Genomic DNA, 23,602 nt, shown 5'->3' with positions numbered 1-23,602 from the left:
CCTTTCTTATTTTTCCTTTGTCCCTTGTTCTCCTTTAATTGTTTTATCATCCAGTCCTTATTTTGGGAAAGCTTACAAATGTTTTTAAGAGCTTTTTTTTTTTTGTTTTCTTAGTGTTTTTCATAGCATTCTGTTATAGATTTGTAAATGTAATATCTTCTCTCATCTATAATTAATCTAGTTATTCTTATTTTTAAAATGGAAGAATTACAGGAAATTTAAGAACTTAACCAAGATTCTATAGCTAGTAAAGGGCACTTAAGCCTTAATCTATTTTTTATCTTACAATAAGATACCTCATACCATTACTATTAAGATTAAATGGGTAAACACCTATATGTCACGTAAAACAATGGGTAACACAAAATAAATACTCAAAAAGTATTAACTCTTATTAATTTTACTACTCTAGGGATATTAGTCAGACATTGTAAAGACCTTTCTTCTGTTTTATCTGTTATATCTGTTTGTTTCTTGTTGTTTTTTTTTCTCTGTGGTGGTTTTAGCCCTTTAATGTCATGTTGTAGGCATTTCTGCAAATGTTTTGTGATCCTTGCCTCTCCTTTAATATTTATGATGAAATATCATAGTGCTGACAGTCAGTTCTTTGTGAGTATATGAGACCTGTTGATGACAGGGCTTCACTCTAATGTAACCATGTAGGACAAGGCTATTACCTTAGGAGACCTTCAGATATCAGGATATGCAAGTTTTATCTGAGTCTTTCATACTCTCCAGGTTAGAAGTGTGCAATATCTTCTGTGTGAGAGAGAGTTAGGAAGGGAACCAGACATATACTTTGTGTCCTACAGTTAGAGAGTCCTATATGAAAAGGGTCTAGAAATCTCACCATTCAGGATACAGTTTTGCTTAATCTTTCTATTTTTACTTTCACACCTCACATTTGCACTCATCTCTGCCTATGATCTTCAGAAGTAGACATAACCCCTTTTAATTTCCCCATTGAATAAGTTTTCCATTCTCTGGCCTTGAGTTTCTTTCCTGTCTATGTAGGATAAGAGGATCAGTGAATTCAACTCTCCTAAAGATGTACATCCAACTAACAACTCATTTTTAGTTCTCAAGTGACTTCAGTCTTATACTCTTGGTTCCTTAAAATCTTGTACTTAAATGGCATTATGTAAGACAAATTCACTCATTTCTTGTGAATATTTCCAATGCAAGATTAGACATTTCTTGGAACTGCTAACTAAGCTACCCTTCCATCTGCTTTTTGTCATCAAATATGTGTTCACTTGACATTCTCAGTCTTTTGTGAGTTTATATAATTTTTATTTTTGTCATTTTAGTGGGTATTTTAAGAGAAAGGAGAGTAACCATGTGTAGTCAATTTACATATTTTTAAGTTTCTGCCCATTTTTAGTGACTTAGCTAACTTACATTTTTAAGAATGCAATTTGTACTTTTGCAAACTTGTTAGATAGAACTCTTTTCCATCCATTCCTGAAAGCAGTTTTGAGATTTCCTATAATGCACATCATTGCTGAGCTTCTAACATCTATTCCAATCTCTCTCATTATGTAGCAACCATGCCCTTTGGTTAGTCAGAGGTGGTCAGAGACAGGATTAAAACAAAATACATGCCAAAGATAGGTCTTCAGATTCTGGAGACCTATATATCTATACCTCTTAAAACGATGATTGCTTAAGTATCAGGTATGTGATCTTAGTTGGTCTAATCAGAGTAAAACTAAGTTTTTTATTCTATAGTTAGTAAAGAGAATCTCTCTCATCTCTCACTCTTTCTCTTCTGGCATGAAAAAAAAAAAGCAGATGACCCTAGTTCTAGCCAGAATAAATCTTGGGAACCCAAGGAAATCCAATTTTAGGAGCAATCCTACTTCAAATAAAATTATCATGTTTATGTTTCTGTACTTATTAATCTTTTGTAAATTATGGAAAATTAGAACTAAATTATAGATTTACATAATGTGTTCCATCCCCATAGATTTTACTTCAGTTTCTCCCAGTTCACAGATTATTGATACCAAGGAAATCTACTGAAATATTTTCTTGTGCTATATGTGTCCCATCTCATGGTTAATCCATTTTTATAACCTTTGAGGGAACTTCTGAAATGACTCATGTACACCTTCTTTTTTCCTTACCACCTAAAAAGGCCAAGTAGTGATGGGATTTTGCTCAGTTTAACAGTCACTTATGTGCTCCTTCTTCAGGCTTTCCAAATTCTCAGAAAAATTACAAGCTCCTGAGGACCGTGAATTTTACCTTGTATTTCTTTATTCACCACAACTGAGCACTTTCAGGTGTTGAAAGAGTAAGGAGGGACACTTAAATGCTTTAAAATAAATACTAACAGTATCACAAACTATAAAGAGTATAAATCAATTCTTATGGAAGATAGAATATATCTGTAACCACTTAAAGATAATGAATAAAAGAATATTTGTTTCTAGAGGGCATGTATTTGAATGGCATTTAGGTAGTTTTCATCAAACACTGAAAATCTGCGGAGACGCATGGTGGCGCTGCAGGATAATGTCATCGGTAAAGAACTACACTGGATGATGTTTTGGACACTTCCCCAGTGCACACAGAGCACTGGGAAGACAGAACAAGCTTTTAAGAGGCAAACTAGAAGATATTCAAAAGGGGTTAAAATCTTTAGACCTCCAAAGATTCGGTGGACAGCAAAGACACATTTGCCAGAACTGCAAAGTGGAGCTGAAGCGATTCTGCAGGAAGCCTTGGGGAAAGGAGCTATGGAGACCGAAGGGGCAGGGACTCTGCGGATCAGGCAAGTCCTCCTTCTCTTTGTTTTGCTGGGAATATGTCAAGTGGGATCTGAGTCTCAGCGCTTTTCAGTGGCAGAGGAAATGCAGAGCGGGAGCTTTGTAGGCAATTTGGCAAAGAACCTGGGACTGGAAGTGAGTGAGTTGTTCTCCAGGGGGGCTCAGGTGGTCTCTAATGATAACAAACACCATTTGCAGCTGGACTTAAACACCGGGGATTTGCTCTTAAGCAAAGCGCTAGACCGAGAGGAGCTCTGTGGCTCCACTGAGCCCTGTGTGTTACATTTTCAGGTATTAATGGAAAACCCCTTGCAGTTTTTACAGATTGAGCTCCAGGTCAGGGATATAAATGACCACTCTCCTGTCTTCTTAGAAAAAGAAATGCTCCTAGAAATCCCAGAAAATAGTCCTGTCGGCGCTGTGTTCTTACTAGAAAGTGCGAAGGATTTAGATATAGGAATCAATGCTCTAAAAAGCTATACAATAAGCCCCAACTCTCATTTCCACATTAAAATGAGAGTCAATCCAGACAATAGAATATATCCAGAGTTAGTTCTGGACAAGTCGCTGGATTATGAAGAGCAGTGGGAACTCAGTTTCATCCTCACTGCTCTGGACGGCGGGTCCCCGCCCAGGTCTGGGACTACCTCCATTCGAGTGGTGGTCTTGGACATTAACGACAACTCCCCAGAATTTGAGCAGCCATTTTATGAAGTGAAGATTCCAGAGAACAGCTTAGTAGGTTCACTGGTTGTCACTGTCTCAGCTTGGGATTTAGACACGGGAAAAAATGGGGAAATACTGTATACTTTTTCCCATGCTTCAGAAGATATTCACAAGACATTTGAAATTGATCAAAAATCTGGAGAAATTAGCTTAATGGCATCTTTGGATTTTGAAATAATTGAATCATACTCAATAATCATTCAAGCAACAGATGGGGGAGGCCTTTTTGGAAAATCAACAGTCAGAATTCAGGTGATGGATGTAAATGACAATGCTCCTGAGGTCACCATGTCATCAATTACCAGTCCAATCCTCGAAAATTCACCTGAGATTGTGGTTATGGTTTTCAGTATCCGAGATAGAGATTCTGGGGACAACGGGAGAATGTTTTGTTCTATCCCAGAAGACCTCCCATTCATGCTAAAATCTTCAGTAAAGAATTATTACACATTGGAAACGGAGGGAATGCTGGACAGAGAAAGTAGGGCCCAGTACAATGTCACCATCACCGTCACCGATATGGGGACACCCAGACTGAAGACTGAACATAACATAACTGTATTGGTCTCCGACGTCAATGACAATGCCCCGGTCTTCACCCAAACCTCCTACACCCTCTTCATCCACGAGAACAACAGCCCCGCCCTGCACATCGGCAGCGTCAGCGCCACAGACAGAGACGAGGGCACCAACGCCGAGGTCACCTACTCGCTGCTGACGCCCCAGGACCCCAACCTGCCCCTGGCCTCGCTGGTGTCCATCAACGCCCACAACGGGCACCTGTTCGCTCTGAGGGCGCTGGATTACGAAGCCCTGCAGGCGTTCGAGTTCCGCGTGGGCGCCACAGACCGAGGGTCCCCCGCGCTGAGCAGCCAGGCGCTGGTGCGCGTGCAGGTGCTGGACGCCAACGACAACTCGCCCTTCGTGCTGTACCCGCTGCAGAACGGCTCTGCGCCCTGCACCGAGCTGGTGCCCAGGGCGGCCGAGCCGGGCTACCTGGTGAGCAAGGTGGTGGCGGTGGATGGCGACTCGGGCCAGAACGCCTGGCTGTCGTTCCAGCTGCTCAAGGCCACGGAGCCCGGGCTGTTCGGCGTGTGGGCGCACAACGGCGAGGTGCGCACGGCGCGGCTGCTGAGCGAGCGCGACGCGGCCAAGCACAGGCTGGTGGTGCTGGTCAAGGACAATGGCGAGCCGCCGCTGTCGGCCAGCGTGACGCTGCACGTGCTGCTGGTGGACGGCTTCTCGCAGCCCTACCTGCCGCAGCCGGAAGCGGCGGCCGACCGCGCCCAGGCCGACCCGCTCACCGTCTACCTGGTCATCGCGTTGGCGTCGGTGTCGTCGCTCTTCCTCTTCTCGGTGCTGGCGTTCATCGCGGTGCGGCTGTGCAGGCGGAGCAGGGCCTCCTTGGTGGGTGGCTGTTCATTGTCTAAGGGCCACTTTCCAAGCCACCTTGTGAATGTCAGTGGTACTGGGACCCTGTCTCAGAGCTACCAGTATGAGGTGTGTCTGACGGGAGGTAGTGGGACAAATGAGTTTAAATTTCTGAAGCCGATTATCCCCAAACTTTCTCCCCAGTGCCCTGGGAAAGAAATAGAAGAAAGTCCTACCCTCCACAATAACTGTGTGTTCAATATTCAGTGACTATAATTACCTTTTATACCCCATATGTATTTTGCTTTTGTGCTACTTCCATACGAATGTTATTCCTCCGATTTGTGGGTGTTTTAAATTGTACTTATGTTAGTTTTATATTTTTGCATGTTCTACCTATCCCTACTTTTAAATTAATGTTTATCATTATCTGTGGTTGTAATGAGGTGGTAATTTATTCTCTAACCCAGGAGGTCTTGATTTGTAATTAATTTGCCTCCTTAAATAACAATACCAAATCATCCTTTGATCCTGACACTCTCCCCTATTGAACTTTCACCCACGATTATACTTATGGCAAAATAAAGCAGACCACTTTCAAAGTATTTTAAGTGTTCAAGCATTCCTTCTTTTTTTTTCTGCTGTTTTTCTATTGAGTGCTCTTTGGAAATGCCATTTTCTCTCTTTAAATTCACTTCATTTAGTTACATTTTAAAATGTTCCCTGGCTGGTGTGGCTCGGTGGGTTGAGCGCTGGCCTGGGACATAAAGGTCACGCGTTAGATTCAGGTCAGGGCACAAGCCTGGGTTTTGGCCTATTCAGGTTGAGGGTATGTGAGAGGCAGCCCAACAGATGTTTCTCTCACATACTGATATTTCTCTCCCTCTATTTATCCCCATTTTCCCTTTTTCTAAAAAATAAAAGTAATTTTAAAAATAAAATGTTTATTACTATTGAAAATAACCTGAAAAATTATGTCCTATGATACAAGTATAAGTGTAATCACCTTGTTAGAAAGAGCTAGAAGGCAATTTTCTTAGCATCTCTTTATTATTCACCCTAAAACCTGATTGTGAAGGCACATTAATATTGTGACCACTCACAGACTCATGGAGTATGAAGTTATAGTTTTCCAGATGTCTCATCAATGTTACAAGTATATAATGCAATCCAGTTGAAAGTAGGCACAGAATAATATTTTGTATAGCATATAGTAGACTTGTGTGCTACTGTGTAAAATTTTTTGCCTTCTGTGTATATACACACACAAAATGGGCACTAATTTTCAAACTTAAAACTATACAGCCAATAGAAAAATTATTTTGGGCTGGTGTATCTCTCCACACCATGACCCCTCATTTCTTGGACAGTGAACAAAACTTCATTTAAAAAAAAAGAAAAAGAAAAATTACTTTGTACATATTATGTAACATACAAGCAAATGTTTTTAAAGAATGCTTAGCTTTCTTGTTGTTGCAATCTAAAACAGAGTATATTATTCCATTCTATTTAATTTTCAAAGGTGGTCATCCTAAATTGATTTAATGACCTACTGATGAGTAGCAATCCAAAGTCTGAAGCCCACTTTTCTAGAGATATGTGTATAACATTGAAAAGTATAAAAATATAGTCCTTTAAGATTCTATTTGTTTTATTTTTAGAGAGAAGGGAAGGGAAGGAGAAAGAGAGAGAGAGACACACACACTAATGTGAGAAACATCTATTGATTGCCTCTCATATGTGCCCTGATCAGGTATTTGCCCTGACTGGGAATGGACTTTTTGCTTTGTGGGATGATGCCCAACCAACTGAGCCACACTGGTCAGAGCAAGATAAGTTTTTAAAAAAATTCAAACCATTGTTGAAGGAAGCTTTCTCTCATGCTGCATAGGAAACAACCAAACACCCTTGCCTTTAGTGATGTGACTACATTACAGAAGAAAAAGCCTTCATTTGGAGGGTGGAGTTTTTCAAGAAATTTTATCAAAAAATCTACAGCTTATAAAAAAGAAAGTGTGGGTGGACAAAATGAATCAGGGTGTAGAGGGAAAGGAAGTGTGTATATGTGTGTGAGAGAGAGAGAGAGAGAAAGAGAGAGAGGTATTGGAAAGAGGAGATGAGTGAGAGTGAGTAAAATTACTGTTTCTGTTGCTTCTAGCACCACACACTAGAATTAGTGCCAGAAATGGCCTCTTGAGGGTATTTTTAAACTTTATCTTAATATTGTAGAGGGTCTGGGTATTAGTTAATATTACCAGGAAATACAATCTCTTCCTTTAACAAGTCCATAATAATCTGATGTTTAAACTTCTTGAAAGCTAAGGTTTCATTACCAGTTCTTTTGAACTGTGTGGGCTGATTAATTAGTCTTTGAATTCAAGAATAATGGAGGGAAGAAAAGTCTACATGCAGACTAATTAAATTCTAATTTTTTATTTTCAGAATTGGAACTAGAGCAAGTTCTTTCCCCCATAAATAAAATCAGCAACAGAAACTCATATGACATTAATTAACAATTTAAGTATTAAGATTACCTCCTGTCTTGACTGCACTTAGTGGGGGAAATGATGGAGGACCACTACCTTAAAGAGATTTAGAGTGTTATATCATCTTACCATGCCAGATGATAATGATACTAGGAGCTAAATACTACTATTACCCCAATGTACAAGTTAGGAAATAGAGATACATAACTTGGCCAAGACTGCAGATAGTAAGTGGCAGACTAGAATTCTAATCTAGACTTTTGGTTTTAAAATCTATGTTCATAAGCATTACACTATGCTGCCTTCTAGTTCTAATATCTTCCTTCTAGATCTTTCTGTATTACTCTTTACCTATGCATATGTTGTGACATGTTTTAATTGCATACTGCTAAATTTTACAGCCTGTGATCCCTATAAAGATGAGGATTATCTCTATCTTATATGCCATGTCTTTACTAGTGTTTCTAAAAATATATGTGAAAAAATAATGATGTTACTAAAGATAATTGATTAAACTCAAGTATTTACAAGAGTTGAGTGGAAAATATATTTGCAGTTAGTCAAGAAATGGCCTGAATAAAATATTATTTATTCAGTTCAGGACATTTTTATGGATTCTTCTTGTCAGGCATTCAAAACAGTGATAATTAAAATCACTATACAGACTTTTGGATCCCAATTCAAACAAGTTAACAATTAAAAAAATATTGTTGGAAGAAACTGGGAAAACCAAGGACAGAGTGAGTATAAATTATATCAAGGAATTATTGCTAAATGTGTTGATTGTGATGGTGATATAGTAATTATATTTTAAAAGTCCTTATCTATTACAGATACTCAATGAAGTATTTAGAGATAAAAATACACTGTCTGGGATTTGCTTTAAAATACTCCAGATGTATTCATGAATTACTTCTTTAAAGAGAAAAATAAATTTTACTGAAAAAAATTCATAGAGACACGTGGTGGCGCTGCAGGATAAGATGAAAACAGTGCATGGACCACACTGTGGGCTCCATTATTTAAGAGAACAGAGAACATCCAACCCATTCAAAAGAGGGGTATTAAGGAGCTTCACTTTCAGAGCTGCCGGAGCGCTATACACCTTCCGAGGGTTACTTATTTTTAAAAATCAGAGCTTCAGCTTACAAAATTAGGACTAAACTTAAATTTTTCCAGAAATGAGATTGCTCGAAGGAACCATGGAGATCGGAGGAGCACTCACTCTGCGGAAAAGGCAAGTCCTGATTCTCTTTGTTTTGCTGGGATTGTCTGAAGCAGGGACTGAATCTGTGCGCTATTCTGTGGCAGAGGAAACAGAAATGGGCTCTTTTGTGGCCAATCTGGCAAGGGATCTGGGGCTTGGGGTGGAGGAGCTGTCCTTGCGGGAGGCTCGGATAGTTTCTGATGATAATGAAAAGCATTTGCACCTAGATTTGCTGACTGGGGATTTGCTCCTAAATGAGAGACTGGACAGAGAAGAGCTCTGTGGCTCCACGGAGCCCTGTGTGTTGCATTTTCAGGTGTTATTGCAAAACCCTTTAAAGTTTTTTATGGCTCAGCTGCACATCAAAGATATAAATGATCACTCCCCTACATTCTTGGACAAGGAAATACTTTTGAAAATATCAGAAAGTACCACTCTTGGAACCACATTCCTAATGGAGAGTGCCCAAGATTTGGACATAGGAAGCAACAGTCTCCAAAACTACACAATTAGCCCCAATTCTCACTTCTGCATTAAAATTCAAGACAGTGATGATGGAAAGATATACCCAGAACTGGTCCTGGACAGAATGTTAGATCATGAAAAGGAGCCTGAGCTCAGATTAACACTTGTAGCACTGGATGGTGGATCCCCACCCAGGTCTGGAACAACTTCTGTTCTCATCGAGGTCTTGGACGTGAATGACAATGCCCCTGAGTTTCCTCAGAGGCTCTATGAGGTGCAGGTCCTGGAGGACACAGCCATTGGCTCCTGGATAATCACGATCTTGGCTAGGGATCTGGATGCAGGAAATTATGGGAAAATATCATACATGTTTTTCCATGCATCTGAAGATATTCGTAAAACATTTGAAATAAACCCTACATCTGGGGAAGTTCATTTGATATCTAGCTTGGATTTTGAAGTAATACAGTCATACACTATAAATATCCAGGCAACAGATGGTGGGGGCCTTTCAGAAAAATGCACTCTTCTGATTAAAGTAATGGATATAAATGATAATGCACCTGAAGTGACTATGTCATCGATTACAAGCAGAATTCCAGAAAACTCGCCACAGATCCTTGTTGCTGTTTTCAGTATTCGAGATCAAGACTCTGGAGACAATGGAAGGATGATTTGCTCTATTCAAGATGATCTCCCTTTTATTCTGAAACCGACACTTAAGAATTTCTTCACTCTGGATACTGAAAGAGCACTGGACAGAGAGATGAGAGACAAGTATAGCATCACCATCACTGTCACTGACTTGGGGAACCCCAGACTGAAAACCCAGCACAACATAACCGTGCTGGTCTCCGACGTCAACGACAACGCCCCGGCCTTCACCCAAACCTCCTACACCCTCTTCATCCGCGAGAACAACAGCCCCGCTGTGCACATTGGCAGCGTTAGCGCCACAGACAGAGACGCGGGCACCAACGCGCAGGTCAGCTACTCGCTGCTGCCGCCCCAGGACCCCAACCTGCCCCTGGCCTCGCTGGTGTCCATCAGCGCCGACAACGGACACCTGTTCGCTCTGAGGGCGCTGGACTACGAGGCCCTGCAGGCGTTTGAGTTCCACGTGGGCGCCACAGACCGCGGGTCCCCCGCGCTGAGCAGCCAGGCGCTGGTGCGCGTGCAAGTGCTGGACGCCAACGACAACTCGCCCTTCGTGCTGTACCCGCTGCAGAACGGCTCTGCGCCCTGCACCGAGCTGGTGCCCAGGGCGGCCGAGCCAGGCTACCTGGTGAGTAAGGTGGTGGCGGTGGATGGCGACTCGGGCCAGAACGCCTGGCTGTCGTTCCAGCTGCTCAAGGCCACGGAGCCCGGGCTGTTCGGCGTGTGGGCGCACAACGGCGAGGTGCGCACGGCGCGGCTGCTGAGCGAGCGCGACGCGGCCAAGCACAGGCTGGTGGTGCTGGTCAAGGACAATGGCGAGCCGCCGCTGTCGGCCAGCGTGACGCTGCACGTGCTGCTGGTGGACGGCTTCTCGCAGCCCTACCTGCCGCAGCCGGAAGCGGCGGCCGACCGCGCCCAGGCCGACCCGCTCACCGTCTACCTGGTCATCGCGTTGGCGTCGGTGTCGTCGCTCTTCCTCTTCTCGGTGCTGGCGTTCATCGCGGTGCGGCTGTGCAGGCGGAGCAGGGCCGGCTTGGTGGGTGGCTGCTTGGTTCCTCAAGGCCACTTTCCTGGCCACCTTGTTGACGTCAGCGGCACGGGGACCCTGTCCCAGAGTTACCAGTATGAGGTGTGTCTGAGTGGAGGCTCTGGGACCAGTGAGTTCAAGTTCCTTAAACCCGTTATCCCCAACCTCCCACCACAAAATCCTGAAATGGAAGAAAGCCACACTTTTCTGAATGGCTTTGGGTTCAATTAGGGATTTCATTATTTTGCAAAACTTTTAGAATGAGTGCTATTTCTTTGTAAATTTATTCATCATAATGTAAAATTCTTTCTTTTGGGTAACTACCAATAGCTCAGAAATTTTAATAAGTCTGCATTCTGCTATTCTTTATACTAACTGAAAAAATTGAAGGAGCTAGATTTTGTTTCGTCTTTCTTCCAAAATGCAACCTCAAATAATTTATTTAAATACAGGGTAGAGCACAAGTAGGTTTGCCATTGTTTGTATGGAAAATAAAACAATGATTAATAAATAATAATACAAGAATAAACTGTGTGTACACAAAGTAAGCCTACTTTTGCCCTACCTTGTATGTGGCATTTTTCCTTCAAGCTTAATTGCACACTCAGCTCAGTCATCTCTCTGGGTTTTCTGCGCTCTAGATGTTCTCACCAAAGCAGTTTTTATATGTTTCATAGTATTATTATAAAGAAAAACATATGGTATGAATAAAAACATAATTGTTTTATCATCTGCTTAAGTTGGGTTATTGTATCTTTTAAAACATTTTTAAAGTATAATCTTTCCATTCTCTTCTGCCAAATATTTCACGTAATTTTTCTCCTTTTAGGTATTTCTCTATGTAAATATTTTGTGAACTGTATATATTGTTGGTAGGCGATGCTTTATTAAAATAAATTCTAATCTTGTTCAGATTAAGGTATATATCCAGCCACCCTCCTTTACTGAGAACTTCCCAGTATGACCCAAGAGAGATGATCACTATCAAGATGCTTGTTCTATTTTTTTTTTTTTACTATTTCTGACAATTTCTGATTGATCCAGTAATAGACTCCTGATTAAAGCACAAGTAGTCACATTCTCCAGGCCCATAAATTCACAGTGAAGATGTAGGTCATCTATTTTTTTTTTTTTCTTGATTGCTTGTAACTCAAAATAACATAGGCTGAGTGAATCACAGTCATTCCTGTTTGGTCTGGCAGCACAGAATCACAGATAGAGAGGGAGGGAAGAAGGAAGGGAAGGAAAGAGTAAAGGTGAGAAGGAATAAGGCAGTGAAGGAAGCAGAACCCTAAGAAACAGTAGAGACTAAGACACCTACTTGGTTCTAGACCTATCAATTTCTGCCAGTGTCTTTTAAGTCCCCGATTTCTAATTGTCCTTGAGTTCTACAATAACACTCCAGTCTTCTAATAATAAAACTTTTATTTACCCCATATTGGGGGGGGGGGGGGCAAAAGCAAAAGAGACAAGAAAGATACATACAGTCTTGAGTACTCAGACTATGCATCAGCAAACCCAAGTCTCTTGTTGCATGCTTCTAATATTAACTTAACCAAAGAAAGAAATAAAAATGTACATACAAGCTTAGAGATAACAAATGTATACTAGAGAATTTTGTTATAAAATTTAATGTCATAAATAATTTATGAGATCTTTCAACAGAAAAAAGCTACAAAGAGCTAACAAGTTTCCCTCCATTATTTTATGTGCCCCAGAACAAGCTTTTAAAAGTAACACTAAAATAGTTATTGTTTAGATGTCTATACCTTTTCTTAGGATCATATATCCTCTTTAGCACCTATTTCTTTTAAAAGTTATTTACTGTGAACATAATTATTTTATTACTTAATGTAAAATCTTCAGGATCTACAATTTATAGATTACTATATGGGTTGATTCATAATTTCATTAAAAGTAATAAGTATTTGATTGATACATACTCTATTACCAAAAAGCCTCATGAAAAATATTTTAAGCTTCCTGACAAGTCTGCAAGTTTAAAATTTTTCTCCTTAGTAAAGAAAAATAAGGAGAAATTTTTATGAGAGATGACAGATGGAAATGAAAAACTAATTTTGATCCATTTGTTCACTGACATAGATACCAGCTTCTATTGATTAATTTTTTAAATGAATAAGCATTAAGGGCGCATTTTATTGCACATTTAATTTAATAATAAAGAGGTTGGATCCATGACAAAGATCTAAGAAAAAAATTATCAGCTACAACTGTAACCAGCATGTTCTTATATTTTGAAGGTTTACTTAATTAAATTTGTTTCACTATGGAGCAGAAAACATTCCAAAATAGAATGTCAATTTGAGTAATTTGTACCTTAATAGAATTAAACCAATATTCAATACAATTTTTATACTTGGCCCAACCTGTTTTCCCAATTAGTCAGGTAATTGGAGTGCCAGAATATATGATAATGTCTATTGTTTAAACAATATTAAAATACTGGCTAAAGTTTGGTGCAATTTGTCCCTGACCCGAAGATATTTTTTCCACCCTTAGAAGTAAAAGGACTTTAGTTCCATGATAGGATGACAGGATCTTGAGCTAACCACAGAAGCTATGAGTTGCTTGCTAAAAATAAATGGTGATCTTTGGTACCTGGGAATAACTTTAACCTGCTCTTCCAGATGAATCTAACTTATTTTTTTCTGCACTTTAATTTTTTACTATAACTTCAGCCCTTTATCTTTGTGATCTTGACTTTCCCATTTTTCTCTGTAAATTTTAGTAATATATATAGATGCTTTTACAGATTGTTTTAGATAATGTAACAGTCAATACAACAATGCTTACAGAGACACCGAGACATTCTCCTTAGACAATATTTACAAATAAGTTATCCACAATTCCTTAAGATATCTATTTAGTTTGAATAATAAACCAGTTCTAGCTGGTGTGTCACTTACATTTATACTCCTGAAGTATGGAAATGAATTTTTCATTCATTGTGCTGGCAACGTGTTAAGTTTGATTTCTTTAGGAACAGACTGATAGCTACACATCTTTTTCTACTCACACTCCAAGAATACAGACTATACAATATTGTAAGCATTATATTGTAAGCTTCAGGACAATAAAGAAGGTATTAGTATTCCCAGCACTTAGTATAGTGCCTGACATACAAAATGAAATCAATGTTTTGTTGAATAAACAAATAAATATAGTTAACTTTATTCTTGCATCATTTCCCAAAGTGGCTGGCACCATGTCCACATTTATAATCTCACAAGGAAATACAAATTATCATTTTATTTATAAACCACCCTATGTATAATCCGTGGTGTGCATAAATCTAAACAAGTGGAATACGTTTTGTAGTATTTCCAGCAAACTAGGTTTAAGTACAACACATGGTGGCGCTGTAAGCTAAGGTTATGTATAACAGACCCGCGGAGGGTGCCTGTTCCGGCAGTCGGAACCCAGATCTAGCTAAGAGAAGATTCTTAACGGAATCGCCTTGCGGCAAGGATCCACTCCTAGGGCCGACTGCTTACAGACCCAGCAGACACCCGACCCTAAAGAATCTGGCCCTGGAAAAATGGAGGCTGAAGAGGAGCGCTTTCCTACACTAAGGCAAGTCCTGCTTCTCTTTATTTTGCTGCCTCAGACTTGCGCGGAGCAGGAAGCTTATAGTGTCACAGAAGAAACAGAGAGTGGTTCTTTTGTGGCCAATCTAGCAAAGGACATAGGGCTAGAGGTAAGAGAGCTGTCTCGGAGGAGGGCTCGGGTTATTTTTAACAACAACAAAAAGCATTTTCAGCTGAACCTTCAGACTGGAGATTTACAAGTGAATGAGAAACTGGATCGGGAAGAACTGTGTGGTCCCACTGAGCCTTGTGTGCTGCAATTCCAGGTGTTACTGGATGAACCTTTGGAAGTATATAGGTTTAAGCTTTTGGTCAGTGACATAAATGACAATCCACCTGTGTTCCCAGAAGCAGAAATGATTTTGAAAATCATGGAAAATACTCTTCCAGGGGCGGTATTTCCCTTGAAAAATGCACAAGATTTGGATGTAGGCATCAATAGTGTTCAAAACTATACCATCTACTCCAACTCCCATTTCCACGTTCTTACCAGAAATGGCAGTGAGGGAAGAAAATATCCAGTGCTGGTTCTGGACAAAGCTCTAGATCGAGAGAAGCAGCCTGAGCTGAGGTTAACTCTCCTGGCAGTAGACGGTGGAGCTCCTCCCAAATCTGGTACCGCTCTGGTCCTCATTGATGTTTTGGATATCAATGACAACACCCCTGAGTTTGTTCAGCCACTCTATCGTGTGCAAATCCCGGAAAACAGTCCTCTGGGATCCCTTGTTGTCACTGTTTCTGCTAGAGATTTAGACATGGGAATAAACGGTGAGGTGTTCTACTCATTTTTTTATGGTGATGAAGAGATTACTAGGACATTTGCACTTAATGAACTCACGGGAGAAATGAAAATAATCAGGAAGCTAGATTTTGAAAAAATTGTGTCATATGAAGTGGATATTAAGGCGTCTGATGGGGCAGGTCTTTCTGGAAAATGCACGGTCATAATACAGGTGGTGGATATAAACGACAACACCCCAGAACTGACCATGGCTTCGCTTACAAGCTCTATCCCAGAAAATTCCCCAGAAACTACGGTAGCTCTTTTCAGTGTTCAAGACCCTGACTCTGGAGAAAATGGAAAGATGGTTTGTTCCATCCAGGAAGGTGTTCCTTTCACGCTAAAACCTTCCGTTGAGAATTTCTACAAGCTGGTAACAGAGGGACCTCTTGACAGAGAGAGCCAGGCCGGGTACAACATCACCATCACCGTCACCGACATGGGGACTCCCACACTGAAAACCCAGCACAGCATAACCGTGCTGGTCTCCGACGTCAATGACAACGCCCCGGCCTTTACCCAAACCTCCTACACCCTCTTCATCCGCGAGAACAACAGCCCCGCCTTGCACTTCGGCAGCGTCAGCGCCACTGACAAGGACGCCGGCGCCAACGCCCAGGTCACCTACACGCTGCTGCCGCTCCAGGAGCCCAGCCTGCCCCTGGCCTCGCTGGTGTCCATCAACGCCGACAACGGACACCTGTTCGCCCTGAGGGCCCTGGATTACGAAGCCCTGCAGGCGTTCGAGTTCCGCGTGGGCGCCACAGACCGCGGGTCCCCCGCGCTGAGCAGCCAGGCGCTGGTGCGCGTGCAGGTGCTGGACGCCAACGACAACGCGCCCTTCGTGCTGTACCCGCTGCAGAACGGCTCTGCGCCCTGCACCGAGCTGGTGCCCAGGGCGGCCGAGCCGGGCTACCTGGTGAGTAAGGTGGTGGCGGTGGACGGCGACTCGGGCCAGAACGCCTGGCTGTCATTCCAGCTGCTCAAGGCCACGGAGCCCGGGCTGTTCGGCGTGTGGGCGCACAACGGCGAGGTGCGCACGGCGCGGCTGCTGAGCGAGCGCGACGCGGCCAAGCACAGGCTGGTGGTGCTGGTGAAGGACAATGGCGAGCCGCCGCTGTCGGCCAGCGTGACGCTGCACGTGCTGCTGGTGGACGGCTTCTCGCAGCCCTACCTGCCGCAGCCGGAAGCGGCGGCCGACCGGGCCCAGGCCGACCCGCTCACCGTCTACCTGGTCATCGCGTTGGCGTCGGTGTCGTCGCTCTTCCTGTTCTCGGTGCTGGCGTTCATCGCGGTGCGGCTGTGCAGGAGGAACAGGGCCCCTTTGGTGGGCGGCTGCTCGTTTCCTGAGGGCCACTTTCCGGGCCACCTGGTGGATGTCAACGGCACTGGTACGTTGTCCCAGAGCTACCAGTATGATGTGCGTCTGAAGGGGGGCTCGGTGACCACCGGTGAGTTCAAGTTCCTGAGGTCCGTTGCCTCCAACCATCTGGGATCTGTGAATGGTGTGGAGGAAAACTCAAATTTTGTAAGTGGTTTTGGATTCAATTAGGGATATGTTCATTTTTCAGAGCATTCAGGATAAAGGTTAGCTTTTTCTAAAGATACTATGTCTCCATTACCTTTTTGAGTCCGTATAGAATTTATGTGATTTCGTTTTGTTGATTTAATTTTTCTAATTAAGGAGATTAGAAATCTGAAGTACATACTCATATTTACTCTTTATAATTTTCATTTTGATTAAGACAAAGAACTTGCAACTTTATTTCATCACTAAAGTCATAAATATTTGTTCAATTTATTAAGTTTTCATCACCAACCACTATTGATTAGAAGATAACTTTAGCATCATTCTTTGTTTGAATGTTATCCAGAAACATTTTTAGAATTATTGACATTGTGGTTTCTTAGGAGACAAGCATGATACAAATATAGTGAGTATTACTATACCTTCAGTCTAATATATTATGCCTACCTGTCTTAAATTTTTAGATGGAGAAATATCTGCCAAGATTGCATTTTTCCCCACAGCGGTATTAAATAGAGAAAACTACAATTCTCCCATACTTGAAATATTTTCCCCTCTTTATATCAACCTTCAGTATATGATAGATATTGTTTTTAATTATATTTATTGGTGTGACATTGGTTAATAAGATTGTATAGGTTTCAAGTGTACATTTCTGTGATATATGATCTGTATATTGCATTGTGTGCCCACCACCCAAAGTCAAACCATTCCCTGTCACCATATTAAGAGTATTAGATTATTTGCAAATATCTAAGTAATAGATCCCACCCCATCTCTTCCTGGACATTTCTCTCTTCAGTAGGTTCTACTGTTGCAACCATGTTTATTTTAATGACCCATCTATTTCTGAGATTTCAGACATTCAGACAAGATAGCAGACATTGCTGATCCAGGCTCTGTCAATCTGATTCTCTCTGTTTAAAAAAATGGCTTTAAAAACCAGATATAAAATACTTTTTTATGAACTTAACAAGAAAATGATATCATGTTGGCTAAATACATGGAAAGAAGCATAGAAAATCAACCGACCTATAGACAAGGAAGGAGACACCTAAAGAGCAACCACATTGTACATTTTCCAGTCTCTCCCAAGTCTGCTTTCAAAAATCCCTTAGGTTTTTGGAAACAAGCACTCTTTCAGTAAATTTTCTTCTAATTAAGATCGCTACCTGGCTGCTGTGGCTCAGTGGATTGAACACGGGCCTGTGAACCAAGTGTCAATGGTTCATTTCACAGTCAGGGCACATGACTAGGTTGCATGTCAGGTCCCCAGTTGGGTGCGTGAGTGAGAAGCAACCACACAGTGATGTTTCTCTCCCTCTCTTTCTCCTTTCCTCTCTCTCTAAAAATAAGTAAAGAAGCAAACAAATAATTTTTAAAAAAAGATAGCTAGGTGGGTTTCTTCACTTGTCAAAAGCATGTTTAAACATTCTTGTATATCTTGAAATTTACTATTAATTTGACATTTAAAAAATTGTGGTTGTCATGTAAATTTAACAATATTTGGGTCAAAAGGTGGTGGACTATTAGTAGTCTGTAAGGGACAAGCACAAGTTTTTATCAGACTACATAATTTTGAAACTTGGTGGATATTTCAAAATTGTACAATTTATGGAGTGTTTATCAGAAATTCTTAGAAAATTCTATATAAGAAATCATTTTAAACATCATTAGTGTCATAAAAGCATTTGTGTGAAATAACATGTGTTTTAAAGGAATGTATACCTTATTTTTAGAATCATTATAGCTTGGTTGTGATGTTCTTTCTTTTTTGTAATGTATCCTTTTGTTTAGGGGGAGCCAGAGTACTTTGCCATTTAATGAAAAACATTTTAGAGTATTTTGAATTATTTAAAATTACTATTCAAGAGACCATAGAATATAGCTAATTGAGAAGAAGGTGTCTCATATAATGGATTAAGATTCCAGCAGAAAAGTGAGCTTTCATGTTAGGAGGAGAATTAATCTGTCAAAATTTTTGAATTAATTGTGATTTACCCATTGATCTATTCAGCAATCATTTTTTGAGCATCTACCATGTGCCAGGGACTAGCTGTTAAGGAATGTCAAAGTGAAAGAAAAAAAAAGTTCTGGGACTCACGGATAACACGGGAAAAAATAATTAAACATGTACATATATTCTATATCTGGTGGTGATCAATGCTGAAAAGACGAAGCCAACTGAGAGCTATAGAAGTGCCTTCATATGCATTTTCCTGTAATTTGCAAGTTTCATAAAATCATAACTCTGACTTTATGTAGAAAAGATATGTAAACTGTGATTAACTAGTAGCTTTTTCCTTGATGTGATCTAACCAGTGAGACCACATTCTGACACATACGCTGCCTAAAATGTGAAAGAATCTGAAGGAATTCATCCTTTTTTGTTGAGAGAATTTTAAGAAATTACATACATATATGCTGTTTAGTTTTACAAGATGACTGATCACTATTAAGTCTTTCACCTCAGTTCTACTCAGAACACCCCAATCAGACTACATGTTCCTGAAGATAGAAACCATGTCTGGGTTTTTTACTAATGTATTTCAATAATCAGTACATAGATATCAATAATACATCTTTGAATGAAGGAAAAATAGTTTTAATTACATGGTTTTCTGATTACATTATATCTCCAAAACATTTCCAAACTCCCAATAGATTATTGGTATTACTAGATAGATGGATAGATTATCGGGATTACTAGATTATTACAGGTACATAGGAAGGGAATACAATTGTAGCAATTCTTTTCGAAGACAACGCATGGTGGCGCTGCAGGCTAAGGCGTGGTGGAAAAAGAAACGAAAAAAGAAAAAAATACCCAGGAAATTCAACTAACTGTACCTCAGATCTCTAGCGGAGGAGAAGAGCCTGTAAGCAGAGCTGAGGATCAGTAAGTCTCCAGATAATGCTACTCACAGACATTTCCGGACAGATTACCAATTGGGAGATTCATCATTGTCTCAAGTGCCATTGCTTCCTAACATAGAGCTGGCCGGGTTCCTGGAAAGGTGTTTGTGGAGTAAAGATGGAGGCCGGAGGGGAGCGCTTTCCTAAACAAAGGCAAGTCCTGATTCTCTTTCTTTTGGTGGAAGTGGCTCTGGCTGGCTGGGAATCCCGTCGCTATTCCGTGATGGAGGAAACCGAGAGCGGCACGTTTGTGACCAACCTGGCCAAGGACCTGGGGCTGGGAGCGGGAGAGCTAGCTGCGCGGGGAGCCCAGGTAGTCACTGAGGATAACGAACCCCGATTGCAGCTTGATCTGCATACCGGGGACTTGATATTAAATGAGAAACTGGACCGGGAGGAGATGTGTGGCCCCACTGATCCATGTGTAATGCATTTCCAAGTGTTACTGAAAAAACCACTGGGTGTATTTAGAGCTGAGCTATTGGTGAGAGACATAAATGATCATTCTCCTGAGTTTCATGAAAGAGAAATGACGCTGAAAATCCCAGAGACTAGCCCTCCTGGGACAGTGTTTCCTCTGAAAAAAGCCCAGGATTTGGACGTGGGCAACAACAACATCCAAACCTACAGCATCAGTCCTGAATCTCATTTCCATGTTTCCACGGACAGCCGGGGAGATGGCAGGAAGTACCCAGAGCTGGTGCTGGATAAAGAGCTGGATCGTGAGGAGCAGGCAGAACTCAGATTAACCCTCACAGCACTGGATGGCGGTTCTCCACCCCTGTCTGGCACCGCCCAGGTCCACATCTTGGTCTTGGACGTCAATGACAATGCCCCTGAGTTTGCACAGAGGCTCTACCAAGTGCAGGTCCCAGAGAACAGTCCCGTAGGTTCCCTAATTGTCAAGGTTTCTGCTAGAGATTTAGACACTGGGACAAATGGAGAAATATCATACTCCCTTTCTTATAGTTCTCAGGAGATAAGCACAACTTTTGAAGTGAACAGCCTTTCGGGAGAAGTTCGACTAATCAAAACGCTAGATTTTGAGACAATATCCTCGTATGAGCTGGATATAGATGCCTCTGATGGCGGGGGACTTTCTGGAAAATGCTCTGTCTCCATTGAGGTGGTGGATGTTAATGATAACTCCCCAGAACTAACTATTTCATCACTTACCAGCCCCATCCCTGAAAATTCCCCAGAGACAGAAGTGGCACTGTTTCGGATTCGAGACCGAGACTCGGGGAATAACGGAAGGATGACTTGCTCCATCCAAGATGATCTCCCCTTCCTCCTGAAACCAACTGAAGAGAATTTCTACACCCTATTAACAAATGGAGTGCTGGACAGAGAGCGCCAGGCAGAGTACAACATCACAATCACCGTCACTGACTTGGGGACTCCCAGACTGAAAACCCAGCACAACATAACCGTGCTGGTCTCCGACGTCAACGACAACCCCCCGGCCTTTACCCAAACCTCCTACACCCTCTTCGTCAGTGAGAACAACAGCCCCGCTGTGCACATTGGCAGCGTCAGCGCCACAGACAGAGACGCGGACACCAATGCCCAGGTCACCTATTCGCTGCTGCCGCCCCAGGACCCCAGCCTGTCCCTGGCACCGCTGGTGTCCATCAGTTCCGACAACGGACACCTGTTCGCTCTGAGGGCGTTGGATTACGAAGCCCTGCAGGCGTTCGAATTCCACGTGGGCGCCACAGACCGCGGGTCCCCCGCGCTGAGCAGCCAGGCGCTGGTGCGCGTGCAGGTGCTGGACGCCAACGACAACGCGCCCTTCGTGCTGTACCCGCTGCAGAACGGCTCTGCGCCCTGCACCGAGCTGGTGCCCAGGGCGGCCGAGCCGGGCTACCTGGTGAGCAAGGTGGTGGCGGTGGACGGCGACTCGGGCCAGAACGCCTGGCTGTCGTTCCAGCTGCTCAAGGCCACGGAGCCCGGGCTGTTCGGCGTGTGGGCGCACAACGGCGAGGTGCGCACGGCGCGGCTGCTGAGCGAGCGCGACGCGGCCAAGCACAGGCTGGTGGTGCTGGTGAAGGACAATGGCGAGCCGCCGCTGTCGGCCAGCGTGACGCTGCACGTGCTGCTGGTGGACGGCTTCTCGCAGCCCTACCTGCCGCAGCCGGAAGCGGCGGCCGACCGCGCCCAGGCCGACCCGCTCACCGTCTACCTGGTCGTCGCGTTGGCGTCGGTGTCGTCGCTCTTCCTGTTCTCGGTGCTGGCGTTCATCGCGGTGCGCCTCTGCAGACGGAGCAGGGCCCCTTCGGTGGGTGGCTGCTCGCTTCCTGAGGGCCACCTTCCGGGTCATCTGGTGGACGTTAGTGGCACTGGGACCCTGTCTCAGAGTTACCAGTATGAGGTGTGTCTCACCGGAGACTCTGGGAGTAATGAGTTCAAATTCTTGAAGCCTATCTTCCCCAATATTCTAGGCCAAGACATTGGAAGGAAGTCAGAGGGAAATCCAACATTCCATAATAGTTTAGGAAGCTGAAACTTCCCCACTTGCAACATTAGTGTTGTCTCCTTTACCTATCCTTTTTTAAAATATACAGTAGTTGTTGCCTTTAATTTTACTTGTTTTTCTTTTTCTCTACTATTTTCTTTAGTAAAATTATCCCTTGTTTTGTTATCCTATAATTATTTTTCAATTATTGTATTATTAGCTAAAAATAAGAAAAAATTATATTTCTGATTAAATTTTTAGTACTAAAGGGTAATATGAAAGTTAACTTATTGGAATAAACTTAATCCTAATTTTAAAAATACTCACCTTGCTATATGACACTACATAAGAATATATGATTCCTTTTCTATCACACTTCATTTTTAAATTATCAGAGGGTGTTTTTTCAGTTTTTATTATTTACACAGCTATGACTTTTTAATAATCCATTTTGTTTGGGGTGCGATCAATTTGTGTTCCCCCATGTCCAGTTTCTTCCAAGCTCTGCTTGCAGTTTTGCTTTATCAATAGACAGCAACATAATTTCATGCTGTTTATATCAAAATCACACTTGTAATTATTAGAATTTTACTCTAAAATACATATTATCTCATGAATATATATCTCTGTTATCTATTTTATTTTATTGAATTGATTGGGGTGACACTGGTTAACAAAATTATATTGATTTTAGGTATACAATTCTATAATATAACATCTGTATATTGTATTGTTTGTTTACCACCCCAAGTCAAGTCTCCTTTTTTTCTTATCTAATATTGAAAAAACTCATGGATTGTTCCTCATATTTAACTGAAGTTATGATCCTGATAAAGAGTTCTGGACAGTTTTATTGATACCCAGATTGACTGTGTTTAACTTGTTTCTATAAACTCTAAAGGTCAATAGACTCTAGGACCAAGTAATGCATTGCCTGAAATTGTCTCTTGCTATTGCAGAGAAATTCTGCAGTGAGCTCCAAATTCTGGGCCTAGAGGAGCTTTGGATGGCACAGCATGTCAATATCTATCTACTTGCCTTTGGGTGATGACATTGTCCTGGTCGATATGTAATCTCAAAAAAACACATTAAGGAATTAATATTAAAGAAAACTTATTAAAGATATGTTAAACTTGATTGTCAGGACTGCTCTATCTCCAGGGGTCTCTTAACTTTGCAGATACTATATAGAATGGTGTGGTGGGCAGATAATGGCCTCCATAAGACATTCACATCCTATTCCCTGGGACCTGTAAATATGCTATATTATATTGCAACGGGGGCTTAAGGTTCAGATGGAATTAAAGTTAGTAATTAGCTAATCTTAAAATAGGGGAAATATCCTAAATGATTCAATCAGTTGAAAGGCTTTTAAAGCATAGCTGAGGGGGTCATCCCTGAGATTTAAAAAAAAATAAAAATAAAAATAAAAAGGAAATTATGGCCATGGGCAGCAGCTTCAGCTTGTGTCCAGAGTTGCAGCTTGCCCTTTTTAATTGCCTGCTTTTTAGATTTTGGGCTTGCCTCGTCAGCTCTCACAGCTTAAATAATTTTCTTGCAATAAATCTCTTAATATACATCTCCTGTTGGTTCTGTTT

General features: G+C 41.8%; 4 protein-coding genes across 4 annotated transcripts; all 4 read left to right on the top strand.

Annotated features, from left to right (window-relative positions):
• The first annotated feature begins 2,405 nt into the window (after window positions 1-2,405).
• On the top strand, window positions 2,406-5,458 carry LOC150000639 (protocadherin beta-12-like). Its single transcript, XM_090289362.1, has one exon. It carries the CDS (start codon window positions 2,502-2,504, stop codon window positions 5,139-5,141), a length of 2,640 nt encoding a protein of 879 aa, XP_090145488.1. The 5' UTR covers window positions 2,406-2,501; the 3' UTR covers window positions 5,142-5,458.
• Window positions 5,459-8,488: 3,030 nt separating this feature from the next.
• On the top strand, window positions 8,489-11,432 carry LOC150000638 (protocadherin beta-14-like). The gene has a single exon (XM_090289361.1). The coding sequence runs from the start codon at window positions 8,539-8,541 to the stop codon at window positions 10,942-10,944; it is 2,406 nt and encodes an 801-aa protein (XP_090145487.1). The 5' UTR covers window positions 8,489-8,538; the 3' UTR covers window positions 10,945-11,432.
• Window positions 11,433-14,272: 2,840 nt separating this feature from the next.
• LOC150000637 (protocadherin beta-15-like) lies at window positions 14,273-16,654 on the top strand. Its single transcript, XM_090289359.1, has one exon. The coding sequence runs from the start codon at window positions 14,273-14,275 to the stop codon at window positions 16,652-16,654; it is 2,382 nt and encodes a 793-aa protein (XP_090145485.1).
• A 2,706-nt stretch (window positions 16,655-19,360) lies between these two features.
• On the top strand, window positions 19,361-23,141 carry LOC150000636 (protocadherin beta-15-like). The gene has a single exon (XM_090289358.1). The coding sequence runs from the start codon at window positions 19,665-19,667 to the stop codon at window positions 22,050-22,052; it is 2,388 nt and encodes a 795-aa protein (XP_090145484.1). The 5' UTR covers window positions 19,361-19,664; the 3' UTR covers window positions 22,053-23,141.
• Window positions 23,142-23,602: the final 461 nt, after the last annotated feature.

This window comes from Furipterus horrens, unplaced genomic scaffold, assembly GCF_987537825.1.
Source record: "Furipterus horrens unplaced genomic scaffold, mFurHor1.1.pri manual_scaffold_10, whole genome shotgun sequence".
NCBI classification, from domain to species: Eukaryota; Metazoa; Chordata; class Mammalia; order Chiroptera; family Furipteridae; genus Furipterus; species Furipterus horrens.
Note: the sequence above shows the minus strand (reverse complement) of the source record. Positions and strands in the feature narration are given on the sequence as shown.